Source organism: Oncorhynchus mykiss, chromosome 23 (assembly GCF_013265735.2).
Source record: "Oncorhynchus mykiss isolate Arlee chromosome 23, USDA_OmykA_1.1, whole genome shotgun sequence".
NCBI classification, from domain to species: Eukaryota; Metazoa; Chordata; class Actinopteri; order Salmoniformes; family Salmonidae; genus Oncorhynchus; species Oncorhynchus mykiss.
The window spans coordinates 29,237,448-29,264,112 of NC_048587.1; the positions used below are offsets into that span (position 1 = coordinate 29,237,448).

Below are 26,665 nucleotides of genomic sequence, written 5' to 3' on the forward strand. Positions count from 1 at the left end.
AATGACCACTATAAAAGTGTCCATTTTAATAGAATGTCCCTGTGACAACTGTTAGCTTGGGTGCTTGATTGCTGTAGTAAGGACAGAATACTCGGATCAACCCTTAAAGAGATTGGTGGAGCTAAAGCTTGTGTGAACGATGGTGTGAACGATGGGTTTGAACGATGTGAATGATGCTGAATGGGTGTAGACAAAGAAGAACTCTCCAGTAGGTACCAAAACATTCAAAGACCATTTTCTCACAAGTGAAGTTACAAGTTTGTCAACTTTCAAAGCATAAATACTTTCCCATTGCTCCTCAATTGCAGTGTATGATATAACTTTTTGTTGCTAGGTGTCTTTGCTTTTATCCAATGTAAAAAACACAATTTCACATTGTGCTACAGAAGACAGAATCAAGGCGGTCGGTCACATATGTCAAATTAGTTTAGATTTAGAATGTCCTATTATCAAATGGGCAGGAACAGTGGCAGGGAATAGCACGAAAAGCTATTTGAGGCCACTTTGCCATCTGTTAGTTTTCCAATCATATGCTGGGTAGGCTACTCCGGTTATTTCACTCAGCATCAACCACTGTTTGATGAGCATGCATCCTCTTGCTGGATGACAGGTGATATTTCGCCCCAAACTCTGTATGCTATGGGCTCTCCAACCGTGTTCCTGCAGACACCCACTGCTTAATTTGGGAAAACAAGTGAAATCTTTTTGGGAACATCGATAGGAACATGTTTTCACAACAAAATATATTTAAACAACTGTTGACAGCCCCTCTCTCTGCACGCTCAAGAAAGGAATGAAGGAGAGAGGGGAGGGCATGGAGATGCACGGTGGTGAGATATTCTGTAGCTAAAGGTAATGTGTCAGCTCATCAATTACGCAAAAAAAAAAAAAATCCCATATTACTAGGCTATTCAAAATCAAATAGAAGGGAGGCTATCTTTGTAAGCCTGAACATCAATGAACCAACAGCATCGGCAAGGCCTATATGTTCTCTCCCAGACTCGACACGAACTTTGGAGCGTAGTTTATGGTAACCAGTCCAGCCAGTATGCATTATAATACAGTACACACTCAAAGGTGATTACTAAAATTTGTAACATTTTGGAGTATAGGCTAAACCAATTATGTACCAAAGAGATCTTAATTGCGCTGTGATTGGCTCAGTGTTCTATCACTCATGGGGACACTACGTCACCGCCAAATGTAAGGGTAGAGCTTGAAAATTCAAGCTCCGTGGGTGCTGCCATAGAGTTACATTAGAAGTGCCCATCTAACATGCTGACCAGACCGGACACGTCGCGTAAGCGAGCGTCGCAAATTAAATGTAGAAATCCATGTTATTCAATTATTGCACCCACAAAGCTCACGCGCGCCAACGAGCGTCAGCGACACCAAGGGCTAAAATAGAACTCATTCCTAATTCTGACGCAGATCGCGCTGAAAGACCTGCCTCTCCCATCTCCTCATTGGTTTATAGAAACAGGTACCCATGTGCCATCTCCTCATTTGTTATACCCACGTGGGTGACTGAAAGACGAACTGTTTTGCCGGTAGTTGTGGTAATGCAATGAAAGTTTAGATGCGATTACCATATAAATTATACAATTAAAAAACTTGGATGGAGGAGAGATGACTAGAAATGATTCGGTTGGCCGTTTTATGTGTGGATTAATTGTCGGAGTAGAGGTCCTTGTGCATTTCAGGTAAAATAACAACTCAATGTTTATATCCCAGGACAAATTAGCTAGCAACAGCAAGCTAGATAAATAGGACAAATTAACGTTAGCTAGCAAGTGCAAGCTAGATAGCTAAATCACCATACATGTTTAATGATTTTTGACCTGTCCCCAAATTAATGTCATTGGTTCAGAGTTTGTTTTGATATTTTAACCTACGTGTCGTGATCGCCTTTGGTGTGGGGGGCGCAAAATACATTTATGCACGATAGCGCACGATAGCGCACGATGGTGCACGCGCGCAGCCGGTTTGGGTTCCGTGTTAGAAAGCTCAAGGTCATTGGCCACAGATAAAATTACATCAAATCACATTATCTCTACAATAGCTTTGATTGGACTGATCATGTCAACATCATACTTTCAAAATATTAGCTAGCAGATATCATCATGAAAAAAGTCAACAATGTAATGTACTGGCAGATGCTTTTTAATACATGTTAAATGAAGAGAAATAATGAAGAGAAATTATATATAAAACATATCAGTGCTCATCGACCATTGAACATAAACATTACACAAGTTGGAAATAGAAAATTCAACAAATAGTGGTTCGGAAGGAATTAGTGGTTGACTGCAAGCCTTGCAAAGCAATCACAAGCCTGCTATTCAGTGGGCCGGGTGTGTGGTTCCAAGTCTGGGATTAAGGGTCTCTTTTCCAAGCTTGAATGGATAAACATTCAACATTGGCCATGCTGTCAATCCAGCATGACTTCTGCCACGCCAAAACAACTGGAAACTCAGAACTGGGAAATCTGACTTCAGTGGGTTCAAGACAGCTGAGAACTCTGAAAGAAACAAGCTCTGACTGAGAAAATATGTTTTGAATGGTCATCCAACTCGGAATTGCAAGTCTGGAAATCGGGCCTCTTTCTAGAGCTCCGACCTGAAGATCACTGACAAATATTGTAATTGCTTTCATTGTCTGCTTATAGGCCCCCATTATTTAACCTACGGTTCTGACTTGGTGTACATTGAGAATATTGTAAGAAAGGCCCATTTTCTGAATTCTGTTGCTGTACATTTCAAACGGTGTTGAACAAATAGTTATATTGAGTATGTCAGTCCTAGCTCGCTTATTAATGTCTTAATCAAAATTACAGATGGCCTCTTATCAGCTCGACGTCCCCTTATGCCATAGTTTGTACATCGCAATTGTTTTTAGAACCCACATTTGTTTACGCAAGTCAGCCATGATTTTTTTATAGGCTGTAAATTAGGCTGAATGAACTGTCTTGCTGCCAGACAAGGCTCCACTGATAACTAGGTGTGTTAGTGCTTATGGTGTTGGGACAGCTTTATATAGGCACATTGTTTGTCAGCGTTATAGAGCATTAAATGTATTGTTTATGGTTGAGTTGTGGCATTTTGTATTTATTTTACTAGGCAACTCAGTTAAGAAAAATTATTATTTTCAATGATGGCCTAGGAACAGTGGGTTAACTGCCTTGTTCAGGGTCAGAACAACAGATTTTTACCTTGTCAGCTCAGGGATTTGATCTTACAACCTTTACGGTTACTAGTCCAACGCTCTAACCCCTAGGCTACCTGCCGCTTTGCTGGCATGCATATAAAAAAAATATGGGGGGGAGTTTGCACCAACAATATTGACATGCTAAAATCGCCACTGAATGGCACAATCATTATTTGAATTCAGGTTCTTGTTTTTTTGGCTTGGGCTCATATATAGGCCTATGCATATGCATATGCTCTAATATGCCAATGGGGGTTTTGAATTAATCATCACCTTAGAAAGTGCTGTCCATTTCATTGTTAGGCTTTAAAACAACATCCATAATGAGAATGTTTTTCAATCAGGTTCAACCTTTTGTTGAATTTCTTTCTTCAAATTGATCAAGCACATTGAGGTGAGTTTAAAAGCATGAAACTGTTTGATGTGATTTTCAAATGTATTTGCATTGATGTCAGAGTGGTTAGAGGGACAATAGAGCCATGAGTACCAGGCCATTAGTGACATGATCATCGGTAGTGAGTTGTGTACAACCAAAGCATGTCCAAAGTGCATAAAAGCAGATTACCGTGCCTTAACGGTCACGTGGAATTTTACTGCGGTCATGACCTGTGACCTCCAGTGTGGCGGAAATACGGTCACCATAACAGCCCTACTCATGACTGCCGGTGTGGTGGTAATATTGTCACCACAACAGCCCTACTCTAGCAAACATACACAAATTAAAGAAACAACTCTGTTCCTTTCAAACTGTTTTTTAAAACTTTTATTTTATCCCACTGTACAGTACACACACCCACATATTGTGCACTCACCAATGAAAGGAGATAGACAGCTATTGAGAATAAATGTCATATTTTTCAAGGACCTTTTTCCTGTGCCTCTGTTATATTCCAGAGGGCATTTTATCACTTTATCATGAAGGCAGGACATATCTGCTTTGATAGGACTGTACTAGCTTAACTATTATGTTCTGTTGGGGGGAGTTTCAACCTGGTCTCAGAGCATTTCGTATTATTCTGAATGTAAATCCGTCACACTCCATTTAGAATGATAGATTACGTTTTGCATGGTATGTATTAATTTGTGGATGTCCATCCCCCATTCCATATTATATGTTATGTTACAAATTGGCAAAACATACAATATGTTACGAATTTGCAAAAAGTTGTATATTTTACGAATTCTAGCTAGGTGGCTAACGTTAGCTAGCTGGCTAACATTAGCGAGGTTTTAGGGTTATGGGTTAGGGTTACATAGGATTAAGGTTAGGGTTAGGGTTAGCTACAATGGTTAGGGTTAGGGGAAGAGTTAGCTAACATGCAAAGTAGTTGCAAAGTAGCTAAAAGTAGTAAGTAGTTGAGAAGTTGATATTTTGCTAAAATGCTCAAATTGTCTATGATAAGATTGAAATCCGCATCCTTTGGTTTGCTAGACATTTGCATTATATGTTCCCCATCACCCCAACCAACCACCCTACTTTCATTTTTGCCTTATGTAACAATCTGTCTTATGTAACCATACCAAACATAACACAATGTACATTTTACATTGTTAAGTCTAGTCTATAAAACCAGGCTGGGAGTTTAGGTGTGATGAATAGAGAGAGTTAGAGACAGATTGATTTCTTCAGAAACTGGCATTGAGATAGTAAGTGTTTCTATTGCAACACGGTAATCAAACTGAGAAAGATTACTGATTTGAACCTTCCCCCTTTACAGCCTATGCACTTTTGATACTTGTGAAGAGACAATGCCCTTTAAAGTTCATGTTTATCGTATCTAATATGAATGTAGACCTGAAACCATGAAAACAAATAAGTGCAATGACTATTTCCGGAGTTTGTGTTTAGTTCTCATTAGATGATTAAGGAAAGGTTCTTACTCGGATCAGATAAGATGGAGTCGGTCTTCGGCAGGAACTGGTCGCAGCGTATACCTTGGTAGCCTTCTTTACACCTGTAAATAAAAATACATGTCAGTCAACACATTGTGAACTTGGGGTGAAGCAGGGTTTGAGAAATTTGGTTAAAGGTTATAGTAGATTGCTGACAAGTGAATGTGCTGTTTCACGTATCGTTCAAGCTCAACTCTATTATATCCGTGTCAGACGGCCAGGAGCATTAAAAAAATGCATTGAATCCATCTTCCTTTTCTATTTGCTCACTCTTTCCCTCTTGCCCCTTCCACTTCTCAGAAGCTCTCAGCCCTAATCCCAGTGTCAGGCAGTAACTTACTATAGAAACATGTTCTCAGGACCAACCTCTGAAGCACACACAGATTGCATATAATGCATGACCTTTCCACACGGAGCATAAAAACTGCATATACACTAAGGGGCTTACACCAGGTCTAGGTTTGACATATCCAAGCTCGAGCAATCCTCTAAAGGTTCACAGCTTGTTTAAACTCAGCAACTCAATTTTTTTGGGTGCTAAAGCTTCATTTTCAGTCATTAGGCAGACATGCTATTTCACACATAGTCATGCATTAAACCTATGCATTGATAAATATGAGCTTTGCTGGAAAATGTGCCCACACCAAGACTGAGTAAAGCACGATTCATGAACATTTCTATAAAGCTATGAAAATTAAGTCAGGGTTGTGGCCCGATCACATATCATATATTATATGAGTCACATTTGTTCAGCATTAGACATTTCCCAATGTCCAGGAGCCAAAAGGAGGAGGTTCATTTTCTGAAGCCTCATACTGATGGAGACTATCCCCAATCAGAAAGTACAGTCCTACCAGGATCAGAGAACATAATATGAAACTTGCAAACGGGTGACTTGTAACAAAAATGTATTTTTCATTCTCTGGAATCTCTTGGTCAATCAGCAGTTCCCCTGACAGCCATTAGGACCAATTGTGCAAGCGAGAGGGAGCAAGACGCTGTGATTAAACAGCCTAAAAAACAGGGGGTGGTAAAGAGGAGAGAGACAGAGAGATTAGAGCTTAATTCACATGCATGTGCACACGCACGCACGCACACACACACACACCACGGTGCACACGACTTCGACAGATTTAACATGTTATCATTCAGAAAATTGTGTCCACTCTGATTCCTTGAGAGAGGTGCAACACAATAAAACAGCAGGGTGTTTCAAATGGGCCCAGCAGGTTGCTTAGCAAGCAGGTGTATCTACGTAATTATTATTTCTCTCTATCTTTTCTAATGTCTGTCTGTTTTGGACCCAAGACCAAACAATGTAAATGTTTTCTCTGGTGAATGCATGAGAATGATATAAGAATCGGTATCCTTTGAATGTATATTTGTGTATGGTCATTGTATTTATTTGTATAATGGGAAATGTATGTGCATATATTTTTGTGGATTATGTAAATGTATTTTTCCTTGGCCATAATTACATTTTCGGTCCCACTATTCTCATGACAGGCCCGTCTCCTGCCTGTATCTCTGTCAAGTTGCCATACTCTCTCCCACTCCCACTTGGCACAGTTTCCTGCCACTGCGTTTCTCGCCTGAAAACCTGCACCAGAATATTCATTAGGCTCTGGGACAAGTAAATGGAAATGTGAATGTTTCTCTGAAGGAGGCAGAAGGTATTGAGAGCAGCTCTGGTTTTAATTAGTGTCACAGTCATTAATTAGCAGGAACAAATAGGGGAGGGGGTTTGTAGAACGAGTTGTAGATATCACTAACCAATGGAGCCTGATGCACAAAGCTCAGTAGACAGGAAATAAATATAAATATAAAGCCTCAAGCTGTCAGGTTTAGCCGAAGATGTGGAGAACACACACATCACAACATATGCAGGGCATCAACAGACTCAAGGAGCACCGCAAGTCACACTGAAATGGAAAAGTTCAGATGTTGACATATGGAAAACAATTCTGTGCAGCATGAAACAATATACTCCAGTCTACTGTACTATCATACAGTATTGTATTACAGTGTATAATTTCTTGTTGTTCAGATCTTTTCATGACTTCAAAATGGTATGACAATATTGCGTTTTATCATAGCATAGCCTAGAATTATGATTTAGCCTATTAAAGCACTAAAGAACATTCATTGGATTGGTAGTGTACTTGTATTCAATTTTCATTACGAAATGGTGGACACTGGGAAATGTCAGTTTAGTGCCTTAAGTTTGATCTGGTGAAAAGAACATTTAGCCTGGTTAGCATCTGAGCGCTTTGTGCTGCTCTAGACAGTGGGCCTTTAATTAGGCTGAGGTGGTATAATCCCAGGGGGCTGAGAGGTGTTAGCTTTGAACACTGACTAAAGGAGATAATCTTGTTACACAGAGGTAGCTAGCTACACATAGTAACAGATACAAGTTAGGAAGATCTGCTCCTAGCTGTCAGATTCAATCTTACACTATAGCCCCCAAGTATACATGCCATATTTCCAAAACTGAAGCATCTGGAGGAGAGAACGCCTAGTGTATGAGTGTGTGTGAGACAGATAGAGAGAATGTACATGCGTGCAAGAGAGAGCGAGCAGCAAATCACTTTCTGGCTACTCGTGTACTTTATGCTGTGTATTTTGGTCAATAATACTTCCTCTTTATTGTTTAAGTGCTATTCTGGGTTTGTGTGCCTTTAAAAGACAGTAGACATTCATCTTGCCACATGATTTAACATCAGATGTTAAAAATCTCAGTGCCAAGCAACACAAAATAGATTATGGATTTAAACCATTTCCACTCATGTTACCGTCTGGACATTTTGTCTGCAGTCGGATGTGCAGCAACTGCCCTGAGTCAAGCGTGAAGGTCTATATAAAGACAGGGCACCACAATACATTTCTACAATGTTGACAGGACTTTTCAATGATTGTGTAACCTATCAGATTGCAGGCCAATTTTTGAGCATAACATTTCATTTTGGGCAAAGTGAGCAATGGATATACAGTATATTGTCTTGACTCTGTCCTCTTAGCCGCTTCACTTCACAAAACCTTATACTGCATGACCAAGTGGGCTTAACCCAATGCAAGGGTAGCAATAAATGTTAGCCACAAGACTAGTGTTCATTCCCCCTGTCCTCTCAGGTTAGGACACCTACTGGAACAGTTGGTGCCGAAGAAGCACTCTCAGAGAGTCATTTTCTCAAGAGCGGACGAGCCATCATGCTCAACGGGGAAGCTTGACACCTACACAGGGATGACAAGAGTGAGGACAATGACCCCAGCATGAAAGCTGAAGGTCCCACACCTAGCATTGAGGAAGAAAAAGTGGCACACAAAGATTAAAAATTCTACATTCCTATCAGAGACGTTTGCCTTTCCAATAGTGAGCGGAGACATTTAACGTTCTATAGATGGCTTGCAGTTGCATCACAAATCACCTAGCAACCGCACCAGGCGCCATGTTAGAATACCAGAGACTACTGTCTAGTGGAAGTCAGCATACCAGCAGAATACCACCCTGCATACCACTGCTGGCTTGCTTCTGAAGCTAAGCAGGGTTGTTCCTGGTCAGTTCCTGGGTGGGAGACCAGATGCTGCTGGAAGTGGTGTTGGTGGGCCAGTAGGGGGCACTCTTTCCTCTGGTCTTAAAAAATATCCCACTGCCCTGTGTAGGGTGTCGTCTTTCAGATGGGATGTTAAACGGGTGTCCTGACTCTCTGAGGTCATTAAAGATCCCATGGCACTTATCGTAGGGGTGTTAACCCCAGTGTCCTGGCTAAATTCCCAATAATGCCCTCAAACCATAACAGTCACCTAATAATCCCCAGTTTACAATTAGCTCATTCATCCCCCTCCTCTCCCCTGTAACTAATCCCCAGGTCGTTGCTGCAAACGAGAACGTGTTCTCAGTCAACTTACCTGGTAAAATAATGGATAAATAAAAAAGTCCTCCAATCGTCCACATGGCTGGCTGTGTTCTGCTTCCACGCAGTGTTTACTTACCTATTCAAGTAAGTAAACATATTTTGAAAATGATCAAAAACAATGTATTATTAGCTAGCTAGCAAACAGCCACGGAAGAGGGTGAAAGGATTAGCTAGCAGTTCCAGCTGTCCGAGAAGGGAGAGTAGGCTCCTCTGGATAGGGTAGGTACCTTTGTGGGAGGACAGTTCCAGCCCCTAGCGAGAAAAACTATGAGGACAGAGAAATATTGCAAAATAATACTTAGTGCTGTCTAATTTTAGTATAATGCAGCCTGTTTCTTTGTGATATTTTCTGTCCTCAGATACAGAGCATTGAAACCTTGAATGCAGATAAAAAGGTCCCAATGAATGTCCCAAGAGGGCACAACCTTGTGTCCAACCTACACACAACCTTGTGTACCATGTATTATATGTGTACCTATGTTAGCAAAGTTTGTAAACAAAAATACAGTTTAAAAGTCACACACAAGGGGGCCTCCCTGGTGGCGCAGTGGTTAAGGGCCAGCTGTGCCATCAGAGACTCCCAGGCTCTGTCGTAACCGGCCGTGACTGGGAGTAGTAGCGTAGTCCGGGTTAGGGAGGGCTTGGCCGGTAGGGATATCCTTGTCTCATCGTGCACCAGTGACTCCTGTGGCAGGCCGGGCGCAGTGCGCGCTAACCAAGGTTGCACGGTGTTTCCTCTGACACATTGGTGCAGCTGGATTGGATGCTGGCTTCTAGGTTGGATGCTGGCTTCCGGGTTGGATGCACGCTGTGTTAAGAAGCAATGCGGCTTGGTTGGGTTGTGTATCGGAGGACTCATGACCTTCAACCTTCGTCTCTCCCAAGCTCGTACGGCAGTTGTAGCGATGAGACAAGATGATAGCTACTAAAACAATTGGATACCACAAAAAAGGGGTAAAATATATTTTTTAAAAATGTAATTAAAAAGTCACATGAAGAGTTTGGAGGCTGAGCTGTAGTCGATGAACAGCATTCTCACATAGGTCCAGATTCTCACATAGCTCTTGTCCAGATGGGTTAGGACAGTGTGCAGTGTGGTTGAGATTGCATCGTCTATGAGGGGAAGGGAATCTGTCTCAAATTTTTCTGCGTTTCTGTGTTGTATTCTCAAATGAACATGTGCTTTTTGTTCAGTCATAAGCGCTCCAATTAGTTTAATTTGATTGTCACTCTTTTTTAGGATATCAGCCATGTGAACCAATTTTGCTGCTGATAATGGAATGCAACGCCATTGCAGCCATAGGCCTACAGCAATGGTTCAAAACTCCAGTCCTCGAGTAGTCCAAAAGCACGCATTTGTGTTGTAGCCCCGGACAAAAATACCTGATTCAACTCATTGAGGGCCTGATGATTGGTTGACAAAATTAATCAGTTGTGCTTGTCCGGGGTTACAATAAAATTGGGTACTGTTATTTGTACCCGAGGACCAGAGTTGGGAACCGCTGGCCTACAGTATGATGGCATTAGCCTTATGGGCATTTGCAATGCACCCCTTGACATTGTGCATCTGAAGCAGAGAATAGCTTAATTCACACAAGGTTTACATATTGTTCAGCTGTATGTTCTCATTAAAAAAAATATACCATTAGACAATGTACAGTGCATTCAAAAAGCATTCAGACCCCTTCCCTTTTTCCAGATATTGTTACGTTATAGCCTAATTCTAAAATTAATTAAATAAATTGTTTTCCTCATCAATCTACACACAATACCCCATAATGTCAAAGTGAAGACAGGATTTAAAAAAAATATGTACAAAATAAAAATCTGAAATACTTTATTTACATAAGTATTCAGACCCTTTGCTATTTACACTCAAAATTGAGCTCAAGTGCATCATGTTTCCATTGATCATCCTTGTGATGTTTCTACAACTTGATTGGAGTCCACCTGTGGTAAATTCAATTGATTGGACAGTTGACAGTATATGACAGAGCAAAAACCAAGCCATGAGGTCGAAGGAATTGTCCGTAGAGCTCCAAGACAGGATTGTGTCTAGGCCCAGATCTGCGGAAGGGAACCAAAATATTTATGCAGCATTGATGATCCCCAAGAACACAGTGGCCTCTAACATTATTAAATGGAACAAGGTTGAAACAAGATTCTCTTATCTGATGAAACCAAGATTGAACTCTTTGGCCTGAATGCGAATCATCCCGTCTGGAGGAAACCTGGCACCATACCTTCAGCGGCAGGGACTGGCAGACTATTCAGGATTGAGGGAAGATGAATGGAGCAAAGTACGGAGAGATCCTTTGACAAAAACCTGCTCCAGAGCACTCAGGACCTCAAACTGGTGCAAAGGTTCACCTTCAAACAGGACAATGACCCTAAGCACACAGATAAGACAACGCAGGAGTGGTTCCAGGAGTAGTCTCTGAATGTCCTTGACTGGCCTAGCCAGAGCCCGGACTAGAACCTGATCGAACATCTCTGAGAGACCTGAAAATAGCTATGCAGCAGCCATCCCCATCCAACCTGACATTGAGAAGATCTGCAGAGAAAAACGGCTGTAATCGTTCCAAGCTTGTAGCATCACACCCAAGAAGACGTGAGGCTGTATTCACTGCCAAAGGTGCTTCAGGAAAGAACTGAGTAACGGGTCTGAATAGTTATGTCAAATGTACAATGTGAAGTTTCAGTTTAGATTTTTTATGAATTTACAAAAATGTCTAAAAACAAGTTTTTGATTTGTCATTTTGGTGTATTGTGTGTAGATTGATGAGGAAAATAAACAATGTAATACTTTTTAGAATAAGGCTGTAACATAACTAGATGTGGAAAAATGCACTGTTTATGGGGCTAATCATCATACAAGATTTTGTACATGCCTTTTTTAAATGCTGACATTAAATTGTTTAGTGCAAATCCAACCGTTGTAATCTAGGTGGTGAAATGTATGGAAGCAGGAGTTGATGAGATCCTTAGCTTAAAACATACACACACCTCCTCCTATCAAGTTAAATGCCAGATACTTTCCTCCCAGATTGTCTGAGTGGCACTTGGAGGTGCCATTGTGATAAGACTACCACAACAATGACATTGTCTATGCTAAATGTTTTTACATTTTAAAATAAATAAAGATTAGTTAGGCGATAAGAAATACATATTATTCAATGGGGGCAAGGCAAAGCAGAGATGACACACAAAAATACTTTTCATTTCATATAACAATATAGCCTACTATGAAAGTACAGTATGTTTACAATATCATAAATAGTATTTTACATGTTGTTCCAAATTACATTTTATATATTCATATGGTTGAAGGGGGCACTTTTGTCATGGTGACAAGATGAAGGTACTCTCTACTTCAATGGCACAACAGAATCAGATTGGCCAAAACACAGCATACTGACAACCATCTTGAGGGATGTCTCTTTCATACTGTATCTGGAAAGGGACAAAGTAGTAGAAGTAAAAACGGATGGTGCTGCAGCATTGTTCATCTTTACAATGGCAATCCAGTCGACATGGGCGTCTTCATAGAGTTCAGCTGGTGAACCTACAGTACATAAACAAAATGAAAAGCACCCCTGATGTTAGAATATCACTTCTTCTCGTCACCTATACCACCAGGGCACTGTAATTGTTTGGTTGTGTTTAATTCATTCAGGTGTTTTAGTGCTATACAAAGATGAAATATATTGTTGGGCTGGAACAACCAATAGTCAACACAGGAGGTTGTCCTATCCCATTGAGGCCTTTGTCCTATGATGTAAAGTTCATACATTTTCACTTCTATTATGAATAAAATTCTCAGTAACACTTTAATTGACACCCAACGTCATAACACATTCTAACACTGTCATGACCATGTGGCAGGGTAGCCTAGTGGTTAGAGCGTTGGACTAGTAACGGGAAGGTTGCAAGTTCAAATCCCTGAGCTGACAAGGTACAAATTTGTCATTCTGCCTCTGAACAGGCAGTTAACCCACTGTTCCTAGGTTGTCATTGAAAATAATGATTTGTTCTTAACTGACTTGCCTAGTTAAATAAAAAGAACAGTTGACATGTTGCATTATTTTGTGGCTGATTAAATCCACAAAAACACAAGGCAAAACATCACATTACACCGTAGCCTACAGTACTTGTTAACAGTATGTTTTTGTTTAAAAACATTTTCTGAACTTGACCATTTGAAATTATCATTGTAATTGAGCATAAATGATGTTACTTTCATTTAATATTTTTACTTATCACTGAATATTTTTTACTTTACTTATCACTGAATAAATGTTGGCTTTGACACTCTTACAGTTTGTAGCCATAAAATAAAATAACACAATATATGTCACAACAGGTGTAAATATACAGGTCATGACAGTGTATTATGACAGACTATGACAAGTTATATCAGCTGTTATGACATATTATGATATGGTTATGACCGTGTCATAACGTGTTATAATGCTTGATATAAAGTAAAGTGTTACCAAGTTCCCAAAAAATTATAATTGGGTCAGTACCACGGGAGTTTTTTGGGACAATAATGTCCTACAACTATATGGACGTCATATTGTAACATTTTTGTCTCCCCTTTTCGTCACTAAAAGGGATCCAGCTTTTCTCAAATTAATGTCATAGTTGAATTTCATAGCATATTAGAAGAACTTAAGCAGCAGGTTAGGATAATTCAAATAGCAGTTTAGGATAATTAGGTTAAGGTTAGGAAAAGGGTTAGCTAAAATGCAAAAAACGTTGACGTTAATTTGACAAAAGCTGGATCCCTTCTAGCCATGAGCCCTTTTCATACATCTAGATTGCATGGTTGTATTCAAGAAAAGGTTGTTTTTAGTGATATGTTGTCAGTGTCAGCAGAGTAGGCCTAGGCTACCATCGACTCTGCTAATGTCTCCAGTCACATAAAGTGTAGTAAAATTGCATGAAATGTTGTCATAAGCCACATTTTCCCATGCAAAGGAAAGAAACATCTCTGATATAGCCTATTTCACTACGCTCTCATTAATAGCCTAAATTATGACTATCCAATCTACTAATCACATTAGGAATAGTAGGCTTACATTAGTCTGTAATGCGATGATAGATGCATGCAATCCTTTGTTATAAAGGTGCAATTTCATGGTGAACAAAATAGCATTCCCAAAAACTTGAAACTCATGTGACACATGCTAATAGCTAGACTCCAAACTATCTAGCTAGCTAATGTTGACTAACTTAGTCTTGTTGTTAACATCTGGTTAGAATAACAGCTAAACTAAACTTGAAATTGACCAGACTTACCAGTGATGAAATGATCGGAGCAGACCCTGTACTGATAGCCGTCTGGGTTCAGGTCTTGATGGGCAAGAAGGTTTCTTAGCTTTTCTGACAGTTCAGGTGTTGTCGAAAGAGTTGATACTTTGGTCTTTCAACATAGCTGCCAGGAGGTGGCAACCCTCTATAGTTGCAGGAAGTCACCAACAAATGCCACTGCTTGAGTTCATTATTAGAAGCTGTATGATTATATCCCATTGTGAGGTTAAAATACCATTAAAGTAGAGATAAATGATTATAAATTCAGCCCTTATCTCTCATTCTCTCTCCCACTCTCCTACCTATTAACACCTTATCAGTAGACCTCTTATATTTGTGCTTAATATCACCCTCCTTCCTAACTTACTTTGATTCGATTTTCCTTTTTTAAAATCTGTTCTATTAATCGAGTCGTTTATGGAAAGAAAAATATATTTGGCGGTGACGTGCAACAAGCTAATAGTCTCTGTCTGAAGTGGTCTAGACCTTATCATGTTTCACCTATGCTGCTCCTAAACATTATCTAGTAGACCATATCTAGTAGACCAGTATAATCCAGTTGTCACAAAGGCGACAGTGGCTATTAAATACTATCCTAGGGAAGAAAAAACTTTCTGAGGGACCTGGATCTACAGAGGAAGCCAGCCTTTTTAAGATTCACTGCTTAGGAACATATTATCTTCCTGGCCACACAGTGGTTCTGAGAAAAACTCAAACTCCATGAAGGCTCCAGCTGTAGTTTACAACTTCCCCAGTGGCAACTAGAAAAATAACCCACCTCCTGAATTTACAAACAAGTGCAGGGGCAGAAGTTACAGGTTGCACTTTTAAGCATACTTCATATCATACCCTCAGCTCAGTCAGAAGAGTTTGATGCTAACCCACTGAGCACACACTGATCAACGTTGTTTCCACGTCATTTCAATGACGGGTTGCAACTTTCACTGGGGATGGGGGGGGGGGGGGGTTCATGAAATGAATTTTTTGTCCCCCCCAGTTTTATTATTACAATGTGATACAAAATGCGTCAATGGTTTGCTTCAGGATCATGCGGACGCCTCAGAGTGGTCAGGTAGGCTGTTTGGAGTGTTCCGATGGCTGGATTTAGGACCACTTTGGACACCACAGAGCGAGCTAGCAGGCTATGTGAAGGCAAAGCTTCTGGAAGGCTGGCTGAACCAGCACGGAGAGTTGAGTATAGTTCACTGTGTATGTGTTGCACTCTTTCACTGAGTTGTAAAAGCAAGCAGAGCAGAAACTGGCTACTCTTTAGATGACTGATATAGCTGGGAAAATAACTACTGTTTAGCTGAAATTAGTGTTTATTTGCATTGCTGAGCTAGTATTGTAACTGACATGTAATGTTAGCCATTGTTTAATCTCCTCTCAACTGAGGTGAATGAATTACCTATGCTAGCTAGTAGCTACCGCAGCAATGGCAGCTCTAGCCTCTAGCCTCTAGCCTCTTGCTCCCCAGGGGTGCGTGCTCAGCCCCCTCCTGTACTCGCCCACGACTGCATGACCAGGCACGACTCCAACACCATCATTAAGTTTGCAGACGACACAACAGTGGTAGGCTTGATCACCGACAACGACGAGACAACCTATAGGGAGGAGGTCAGAGACCTGGCCGGGTGGTGCCAGAATAACAACCTATCCCTCAATGTAACCAAGACTAAGGAGATGATGGTGGACTTCAGGAAAAGGAGCACCGAGCACGCCCCCATACTCATCGACAGGGCTGTAGTGGAGCAGGTTGAGAGCTTCAAGTTCCTTGGTGTCCACATCAACAACAAACTACAATGGTCCAAACACACCATGACAGTCGTGAAGAGGGCACGACAAAGCCTATTTCCCCTCAGGAAACTAAAAAGCTGCAACATCGAGAGCATGATTGCATCCTTGCTCGGCCTACAGAGGGTAGTGCGTACGGCCCAGTCAAAGCTGCCTGCCATCCAGGACCTCTACACCAAGTGGTGTCAAAGTAAGGGAATACCCCCCTGAAATGGACAAAAATGAATGGCAACATATTGGCATTGGTCAAACCATATACACGATGTCCAATACAACCCAATTTGGCGTTGATTCATGCAAAGTATATTGCAAATGCCATATGGCAATTGCCAGTTGTAACACTTCAAAAATCCAACAGGGGGCGAGTGCACTCCACCGGAGTTTTTCATATTGGAAATGCAACCCAAGTCAACATCCAAAAGCAAAATTTTGAAAAAATGATTTTTTTGTCAAAAACTTATCACCCCTTAAAAAAGTGCTTTCTGGACCGTTTTTTCGAAATTCTTTCGACTTTTTTGTCAATTACACATGTGTAAGAACTGTATGAATATACTTTTGTCCAATTTTGTTATCATAATTTTTTTTTTTTTATTACTATGTAAGGGTATGGAAGGCCCTAAAAAAGGCCCTCAAAGACCCCAGCAACCTCAGTCATAGACTGTTCTCTCTACCGCATGGCAAGCGGTACCGGAGTGCCAAGTCTAGGACAAAAAGGCTTCTCAACAGTTTTTACCCCCAAGCCATAAGACTCCTGAATAGGTAACCAAATGGTTACCCGGACTATTTGCATTGTGTGCCCCCCCACCCCTCTTTTACGCTGATGCTACTCTCTGTTTATCATATATGCATAGTCACTTTATCTATGCATTCATGTACATACTACCTCAATTGGCACGACCAACCAGTGCTCCCGCACATTGGCTAACCGGGCTATCTGCATTGTGTCCCATCACCTGCCAACCCCTCTTTTTACGCTACTGCTACTCTCTATTCATCATATATGCATAGTCACTTTAACCATACCTACATGTACATACCACCTCAATAAGCTTGACTAACCGGTGTCTGTATATAGCCTTAATACCGTTATTTTCAAATGTATTTTTACTTTTGTTCTTTTTCTTTACTTACCTACACACACACACACATACCTTTTTTTCCGCACTATTGGTTAGAGCCTGTAAGTAAGCATTTCACTGTAAGGTCTACCTACACCTGTTGTATTTGGCGCACGTGACTGGTTAGGCCAAGGTGTGACTAGGGTGGGCATTCTATGTCCTTTTTTCTATGTTTTGTATTTCTATGTCTTGGCCTGGTATGGTTCTCAATCAGGGACAGCTGTCTATCATTGTCTCTGATTGAGAACCATAATTAGGTACCCGTTTCCCCCACCTGTTTTGTGGGAAGTTAACTTTGTAGTTGTTCAGGGCACATAGCCAAAAGCTTCACGGTTGTTTTTTTGTTCTTCGTTTTGTTGGCATCATTTATAAATAAAGTTAAAATTTACGCTTAACATGCTGCACCTTGGTCCAGTCCTTCAGCCAGCCGTGACAGTGACAAATAAACTTTGATTTGATTTGCAAGTAAAAAGAGCTCTAGAGTACTATTAAGCCTATAAGATTAATTATATGGAGGATTTGCTATTTCTGTGTGAGGATTGTGTTTTTTTGTGTTATTTTTGTTTCCAACACTTTCCAACCCTCAAAATAAAAGGTTGTGTTGAGTTATTTGAGGTAGTTACTGTCTTGTCTCATCACTGCAACTCCTGTACAGACTCAGGATAGGCGAAGTTCAAGAGCCATGTGTCCTCCGAAACACAACCCAACCACTGCTTCTTGACACAACGCACATCCAACCCGGAAGCCAGCCGCACCAATGTGTCAGAGGAAACACCGTACACCTTGTGACCTGGCCAGCGTGCACTGCACACAGCCTGCCACAAGAGTCGCTGGTGCACGATGAGACACGGATATCCCTGCCGGCCAAACCCTCCCTAACGACGCTGGGACAATTGGGCCTCCCATGGGCCTCCCAGTCACGGCCAGAATCTCTGGTGGCACAGCTAGCACTGCAATGGAGTGCCTTAGACGACTGCACCACCCAGGAGGCCCAAGAGTTGAGTTATTGGGGTTGGGTGTGCAGTCGGCTCAGGCTAGCTGGTCGATCTGGCTGAAATTTGATATAGAGGATGTCTTAATAAAGACAATCAAAATTATAAGTATTTTTTCAAGAGTTTGTTAGGCAACTGGTTAAAGGTGCAGCACAATATTTACTGTTGAATTACCTTTGATCTAGTTCCGTCTTTTGAATCACTTAAACATATTTAATAATGATCTCTTACCTAGCTTGATGACTGTGGGCATTTTTGCTTATTTTATGTTCTAAATAGAGACGGCAAATTGGATTGTGTAAAAATGCAGAAAATGAGCTTTAGATGCCCCAGAAAAGACCCCTCGCTAGGTTATGTTCCCTTCACTTCTAAAACCAAAGTGGCACCCCTGCGTGGAACCTACATGTAGATGTTGAATTCAGATCTGTGCCCAGTGGGAAGCCACTAGAATATTTTACAACGCTCCCTCCCTCTGATGTGTATCAAGGTGATGCTTGTAAAAGCAAGTCAGATATGGTCTTCTATCACAATGCTATGCATGAATCAAAACGTGTTTTTGCCACACTTTTAAATAACTCTAATCAGGGGAGTGTGTAAATTGCACACTCCAAATTGCTTTTCATTGCACTGAAATTACATATTCTTCTCTCAAGAGATGTAATGAGTTATTGGACCACAATGATTCAGATCAATAGCCACACAAGTTCATGCTTTATAAGGGAAGACAAGGGAAATGGAATTACTTTAATCTGAACTAATTATTTGTATTGAATAAGCATGTGTATGTGGATAATGTGAGGACACATATTAAACCATTTTAATTAGATTTTTCGTTTTGTTTACATTAACCAATAATGGCCTTAGCTTTCTGAAACGTGTGCTTTGGTGCAGGAATGGTCCATAAAAGCACATTTTGTCGTTCATGTAGGCTACTTTTAATTTGTTGTAAATGAGGGATACAAAGTATATTGTAAGCAGGTGCTTCCGAACAGGTGTGGTTCCTGAGTTAATTGAGCAATTAAAACATCTCACCATGCTTAGGGCCATGCATAAAAATGCAGTTGCCCAGTATTTTGGTTACCATGGCTAGAAGAAGACATCTTAGTGACTTTGAAAATGGGATCTTAATTAACAAAGGAGCTTTAAAGGGTGTGTGTGAGAGAGACAGAAAATAATCTTTGCTAAAAAGCTCTTTTTGTTTATTTTTCACAATTTTAATTTAAAACAATCACCGTAAGGTACTTAATTGCTACCCAGAAATTATTTGACATTGAGATAAAAACAATTGCATTGCACCTTTAATTATACAGGTGAAATGACTCAACTCACTAGTGTCATTACTGAGTTAATTACAGCAGTCTATTTTGCCAGGGAGCCCCAAGCTTGCATTTGTCACTATGATGAGGACAATGAGAAAAAGAGAGCGTGTGAGAGAGAGAGAGCTAGGCAGAGATAGGGAGAGATATGGAAAGAGAGGGAGACAGTGAGAGGCTGTGGAAAAGTGAGAAATATTCACGAGAGAGGGGGGGGGGCTCTCACCTCATCTGGGACCTGTCTCTTGTCTCTGACAGTGCCAGGCTGCAGCAGCTCCATCTGGCATGTTAGCACTTGGTGCTCAGGGGTTCTTCAACTAACAACTCAAGCCTTCAGCCCAGGCTGAGAGCTGCTGCCCATGGCTCAGTGTCAAGACAGAGCCCTCATCATCTCACTGAGGATGTTCACACTACCAGGCAGGAACATGGGGAGCCCCATTTTGGAGTGGCAGAGGTAGCCTAGTGGTTAGAGCGTTGGGTCACAATCCGAAAGTTTGCTGGATTGGAATCCCTGAGCTGACAAGGTAAAAATCTGTTGTTTTCCCCCTGAACGAGACAGTTAACCCACTGTTCCCTGATACACTGTCATTGTAAAAAAAATATTAACTGACTTGCCTAGTTAAAACCTGTTGAGGATATGGCAGACAAACGCCCCCTTTGGAGAGATTGGGTACCCCTAGTAAACTGGAAAAAAAATCTTTCAAAAATTGTTAATATATGCAAATAAAAATTATTATTGGATAGAAAACACTCTAAAGATTCTAAAACCGTTGGAATTATGTCTGTAAGTATAGCAGAACTCACAGGGCAGGCATTCTTCCAAACTAGTTTCTGTGGCCATGAAAGTTGGAGCAACTTTGACGTCATGCCCCCACCCCTCCCAACCAGCTATGATTCTGGGGACACTTTCTATCTCTTCCGCTAGATGTCCTCTTTCATTAGAGCTTCAAACCGTTCAAATCGCGCGAGAATTGACCCTATGGGAGTGAAATTAGTGCGTGCCACGAGAGAATAGGCTGTGCGTATGGGCGCGAATTGGTCACAGTCATTCCTTTGTTTCCAGCACTGAAGAGAAGGGCAGACGATGGGCGATTGAATTGAAGTTTGTTTTGCACGTCTAAAACATCATAAAGCTTGCTTCTGCACTTAGTTTGACCTGTTTAGTCGACATATAATGTGTAATTTTGAAGTTTTGATGCGCAACTTATCCGGACCAGAGGACGTTTTGGGTGCATTTCAGCTGATGTTATTAGCAGTAGCTAATACAAAGACGCAAGACTTGAAACCAAACGATGTATTGGGTAAGTATGAAGCCTTCCAGAACATTCTGAACGAAGACCATCGAAGGTAAGGGAATATTTATGCTTAAATCTGTGTTTCTGTTGACTCCAACATTACGTGGAAATGTAGCTTGGAACTGAGCGCTGTCTCACAATATGGAATAGTGTGCGATTTCTGTAACGTTAAAAATAAATCTAACACAGCGGTTGCATAAAGAAGCAGTGTATCTTTCTAACTATATGTAGAACATGTATATTTAGTCAAAGTTTATGATGTCTATTTTACGTTATCTTGCCGCGCTACATAGATTTCCTGCGGGCGTTTTTGAGTAATTTCTGAAGGTGAACTCACTGTAAATGGACATTTATGGATATAAATGGCATATTATTGAAAAAAAAAAATATGTACTGTGTAATATGTCATATTACTGTCATCTGATGAAGATTTTCAAAAGGTTAGTGAGCGATTTATTTTTTAATCCTGCGTTTGTTGATTGCATGTTTTGGCTATTGAAATGAGCTGTGTCTGGTGGTGGTTTTACATATATATGTGCTATGTTTTCGCCGTAAAACATTTTAGAAATCTGACTTGCTGGCTAAATGAACAAGATGTTTATCTTTCATTTGAGCTATTGGACTTGTTAATGTGTGGAGGTTAAATATTTTTAAGAATATTTTTGCGTTCCATGCGCCACCGTTCCAGCTGCACGTGGGAGGGTTGATCCCCAATTGGGAACCAGTATCGTAGACAGGTTAAATAAAGGTTAAAAAAAATACATTGAGTGTACAAAACTGCTCTTTCCATGACATAGACAGACCAGGTGAAAGCTATGATCCCTTATTGATGTAATTTGTTAAATCCACTTCAATCAGTGTATTTTTTTTACCTGAATTTAACTAGGCAAGTCAGTTAAGAAGACCCTTCTTATTTACAATGACGGCATACACCGGCCAAACCTGGACGACGCTGGGCCAATTGTGCGTCACCCTATGGGACTCATATGGATGTGATACAGCCTGGGTGTGTATGAGAATGAGAGAGGTTAAAAACGTCTTAAGGCTAGGGGGAAGTATTAGGAAGTTTGGATGACTGACGTGCCCAAAGTAAACTGCCTGTTACTCAGGCCCAGAAGCTATGATATGATATGATATAGATTTGCATTGGATTTAAAACACTCTGAAGTTTGTAAAACTATTCACTTCTTGCTCCTACCTGAGACGCAGATGTCTCATCTAGACACCTGGAAATGCAAATGCGCTACGCTAAATGCTAAATGTACTCGTTAAAACTCAAACGTTCATTAAAACACACATGCAGGGTATTGAATTAAAGCTACACTCGTTGTGAATCTAGCCAACAAGTCAGATTTTTAAAATGCTTTTTGGCGAAAACATGAGAAGCTATTATCTGATAGCATGCAACACCCCAATATACCTGAAGGGGACGTAAACAAAATAATTAGCGTAGCCGGCGCTACACAAAACGCAGAAATAAAATATAAAACATTCATTACCTTTGATGATATTCTTTGTTGGCACTCCTATATGTTCCATAAACATCACAATTGGGTCTTTTTCCCGATTAAATCCGTCCATGTATGCCCAAAATATCCATTTGTATAGCCTGTCTGGTTCAGGAAAAAAGATCTCTTCCAACACGCAACGTCATTTTTTAAAATTATAGAAGTTGCCTATATTCTTTGACAAAACACTTCAACCTACTTTTGTAACCCAACTTTAGGTATTTGTAAACGTTAATAAGCGATCAAATTGATCCTTTGTCTCTCTTCCAAAATCGATTGCTGTATGCTGGACGAAATGAAGGATCTATTTGTCATTACACAAAGGATTTTTGTCAATGAAAATGACGTTTTTGGCGACATCGTGTGGAAGTTGTAGGAACTGCAAGCTCCCTGCTATATATTTTTGCTTGCAAAAAACAATTCAGAGACTGGCGGATTAATACTTTTCTGTGGTTTTTGTGACCAGGTTTTTCTTGGGATTTCGCTTGCTTTTCACGTTCTGTTATAGTCACAGACATTATTTAACCAGTTTTAGAAACTTCAGAGTGTTTTCTATCCACACATACTAATCATATGCATATACTATATTCCTGGCATGAGTAGCAGGACGCTGAAATGTTGCGCGATTTTTAACAGAATGTTCGAAAAAGTAGGGGGTAGACTGAAGACCTCTTTGGGCTAGGCGTGCCACAAACGACCCACCTCGACACATCCGTTGAAATTGCACAGCGCAATATTCAAAATACAAAAATCGTAATATTAAACATTCATGAAAATACAAGTGTCTTACATCTTTTAAAAGCGTAACTTCTTGTTAATCCAACCGCTTTGTAAGATTTCAAAAGGCTTTATGGTGAAAGCATACCATGCGATTATCTGAGGACAGCGCCCTGCATTCAAAAGAGCATTAAAGACATTTTCCAAACCAGCAGAGGTGTCACAAAAATCAGAAATAGAGATAAAATAAATCACTTACCTGTGAAGATCTTCCTCTGTTTGCAATCCCAAGGGTCCCAGCTACACAACAAATGGTAGTTTTGTTCGATAAAGTCCTTCTTTATATCCCAAAAAGTCAGTTTAGTTGGCGTGTTTGATTCAGTAATCCACCCGTTCCACTCGTTCAACATGCAGACAAAGGAATCCCAAAAGTTACCAATGAACTTTGTCTAAACAAGTTGAGCAACGTTTCTAATCAATCCTTAGGTACTCTAATATTTAAATAAACAATGCAATTTAAGACGTAATGTTGTATGTTCAATTCCGGAGATGAATAACGAGTGTGCGCCCTCATCCACGTGTGCCACAAGACTACAGTCAAAATGAGAGCCACCTTGAAAAACTACAACTACTAACTCATTTTTCAAAAAACAAGCCTGAAACCCTTTCTAACGACTATTGACATCTAGTGGAAGCCATAGAGTCTGAAATATGGGAGGAATTCCTTTGAGTATCCCATAGACAAGCATTTGAATGGACTGTGACCTCAAAAAATAATAATTCCGAATTGATTTTCCTCGGGTTTTCACCTGCCATTTCAGTTCTGTTATACTCACAGACATTATTTTAATAATTCATAAAGTTATTAAAGAAGGATTTTTAAGCCTTGAGACAACTGAGACATGGATTGTGTATGTGTGTGCCATTCAGAGGGTGAATGGGCAAGACAAAAGATTTAAGTGCCTTTGAACGGGTTATGGCAGCAGGTGCCAGGCGAACCGGTTTGAGTGTTCAAAGTGCAACATGCATGTGTATGCCTAAGCACACTGCCCATACCCAGCAGCACTAAAGCATCTGTCATATGATCCTAGATCTAGAAAACGGTGTGACTTTCCATAGCTTTACTGAACCATGCTCGTCATATATTGGTCTATAGGGGATAACAATGCCACTAATGATGGTGGCTCAGTCACACAATTAACTTCCTCTGTATTTTCTTATGGCAGTTGAATTTGCCAACAAAACATGAGACATAGGGGACTGCTGTTGCCCGTGGCACTGTCAAACAATGTTTATGGTTAGGGATGTGTGGCGCTGTGTTTTGGGCTTTATTGCCATCCTCTTCCTTGATAACAGCCCTATAAACAGGCACAGAACAGATGGGGCACAGAACTTGTCTGCACAATTCTCTCCATTATTCCCATCGAAATTCCAACAGTGGTGAAAGGGCATTGGAAGTGCAGGAATCTCCCATTCAGCTGATGCTGTTTTCTTTAAGGTGACTCTAAAAAGTACAACAAACATCTGGTAGGGGGAAAGCGGTGTACGCTGATGAAGCTTCCCCAGGTTTGACAGATGCAAAGTCAGCTCAACGTCAGGTTCATGACAATGGAGAGGTCCATTCCCCCTGTCTCTATGAGATCAACCTACACACAATTAATTATCTGTTGTGTTTGACTTACAGGGGAATACTTTGGTCTGACATTAGCTTGTTAGTAGATGGATGAACTAATTACCCACACATATCCCCAGTCTTCCGCTCTCGACCCTACCTGTATTTTCTACATTTCTCAACAGCAAGTTGCCGATGTTTAGCTTGCCTGTATTTTGTGGTGAGTGTTGCTCAAACTGACAACGTCAGACAGGGGGTGTCAAGGACAAGTGAAATTATAGAGCAGCAGTTCCCCCAGGGAGGTTTGGATGGTTTGCATCAAAATATTTTTGGGGTTGTTTATGTGTTTGTTGGATGCTGTAACAATATATATAATGCACAGTATATAAAACAATAATATATAAAAACATTTACCTATTTACTTAAACAACTAAAACCAGGTAGAAAGTGTGTAGAAATGATAATGAACATGTATTTTTTTATTTTTTATAATTTGACCTCTGAACAATTTTTCTTCTTCAAATCTAAATATTTATATAGATACTGTAGAGATATTAGCAGCGCTATTTAGCAGATATGGTTTATTTTGTGGTCTCAAACCAGTGAGCGTAACATTCTTCATCAAGAATATGGGCAAATTTGAATTATTGACAATGAAAAAGGCGGGACTGTATATACTAACAATATAGCATTAAACTTTTTGGGATAGGGGGCAGCATTTTCACTTTTGGATGAATAGCGTTCCCAGAGTGAACTGCCTCCTACTCAGTCCCAGATGCTAATATATGCATATTATTATTAGTATTGGATGGAAAACACTCTGAAGTTTCTAAAACTGTTTGAATGATGTGTGAGTATAACAGAACTCATATGGCAAGCAAGAACCTGAGAAAAATCCAACCAGGAAGTGGGACATCTTGAGGTTTGTAGTTTTTCAAAGCTTGGCTTACACATTGAGATGTGGATAAAGTTGCACTTCCTATGGCTTCCACTTGATGTCATCCGTCTTTAGAAACTTGAATGACGATTCTACTATAAAGGAGGGGCTCAAGAGACCTGTTTGAGTCAGTGGTCTGGCATAGTGCCTTGGTTTCATGACGCGCGCTCCCGACAGAGTTACCTCTCGTTCCAGTGCTTTTCTGAAGACAAAGGAATTTTCCGGTTGGAACACTATTGATGTTTTATGTTAAAAACATCCTAAAGATTGATTCCATACATCGTTTGACATGTTTCTAAAGGACTGTAACGTAACTTTTCAAGTTTTTGTCTGGATGAAGTGCCTACGCCTCATGAAGATGGATTACTGGGCTGAACACGCTAACAACAAGTGGCTATTTGGACATAATCAAATCAGTCATGTATTGTCAAACTGGGATTCATGGGAGTGCCTTCTGATGAAGATCATCAAAGGTAAGTGAATATTTATGGTGTTGTTTCTAACTTTGTTGATTCCAAAATGGCGGATATTCCTCTGGCTGTTTTGGGTTCTGAGCGGCGTTCTCAGATTATGCTTTTTCCGTAGAGTATTTTTGAAATCTGACACAGCGGTTGCATTAAAACCTGTTAAGGATATGGCAGACATACGCCCCCTTTGGAGAGATTGGGTACCCCTAGTAAACTGGAAAAAAAATCTGTCAAAAATTGCTAATATATGCAAATAAAAATTATTATTGGATAGAAAACACTCTAAAGATTCTAAAACCGTTGGAATTATGTCTGTAAGTATAGCAGAACTCACAGTGCAGGCATTCTTCCAAACTAGTTTTTGTGGCCATGAAAGTTGGAGCAACTTTGACGTCATGGCCCCCACCCTTCCCAACCAGCTATGATTCTGGGGACACTTTCTATCTCTTCCGCTAGATGTCCTCTTTCATTAGAGCTTCGAATCGTTCAAATCCCGCGAGAATTGACCCTATGGGAGTGAAATTAGTGCGTGCCACGAGAGAATAGGCTGTGCGTATGGGCGCGAATTGGTCCCAGCCATTC

The 26,665-nt window shown here is 40.5% G+C and overlaps 1 protein-coding gene across 2 annotated transcripts in view; it reads right to left on the minus strand.

The window, feature by feature from the left end:
- The window catches only part of LOC110502554 (pro-neuregulin-3, membrane-bound isoform), a 511,715-nt gene that overhangs the window by 116,402 nt on the left and 368,648 nt on the right, over nucleotides 1-26,665 (minus strand). For both annotated transcript variants that reach the window (XM_021580674.2, XM_021580673.2), the window contains exon 3: nucleotides 5,089-5,162. In XM_021580674.2, the coding sequence (XP_021436349.2) occupies nucleotides 5,089-5,162 (74 nt within the window). The remainder of the gene's footprint in view (nucleotides 1-5,088; nucleotides 5,163-26,665) is intronic.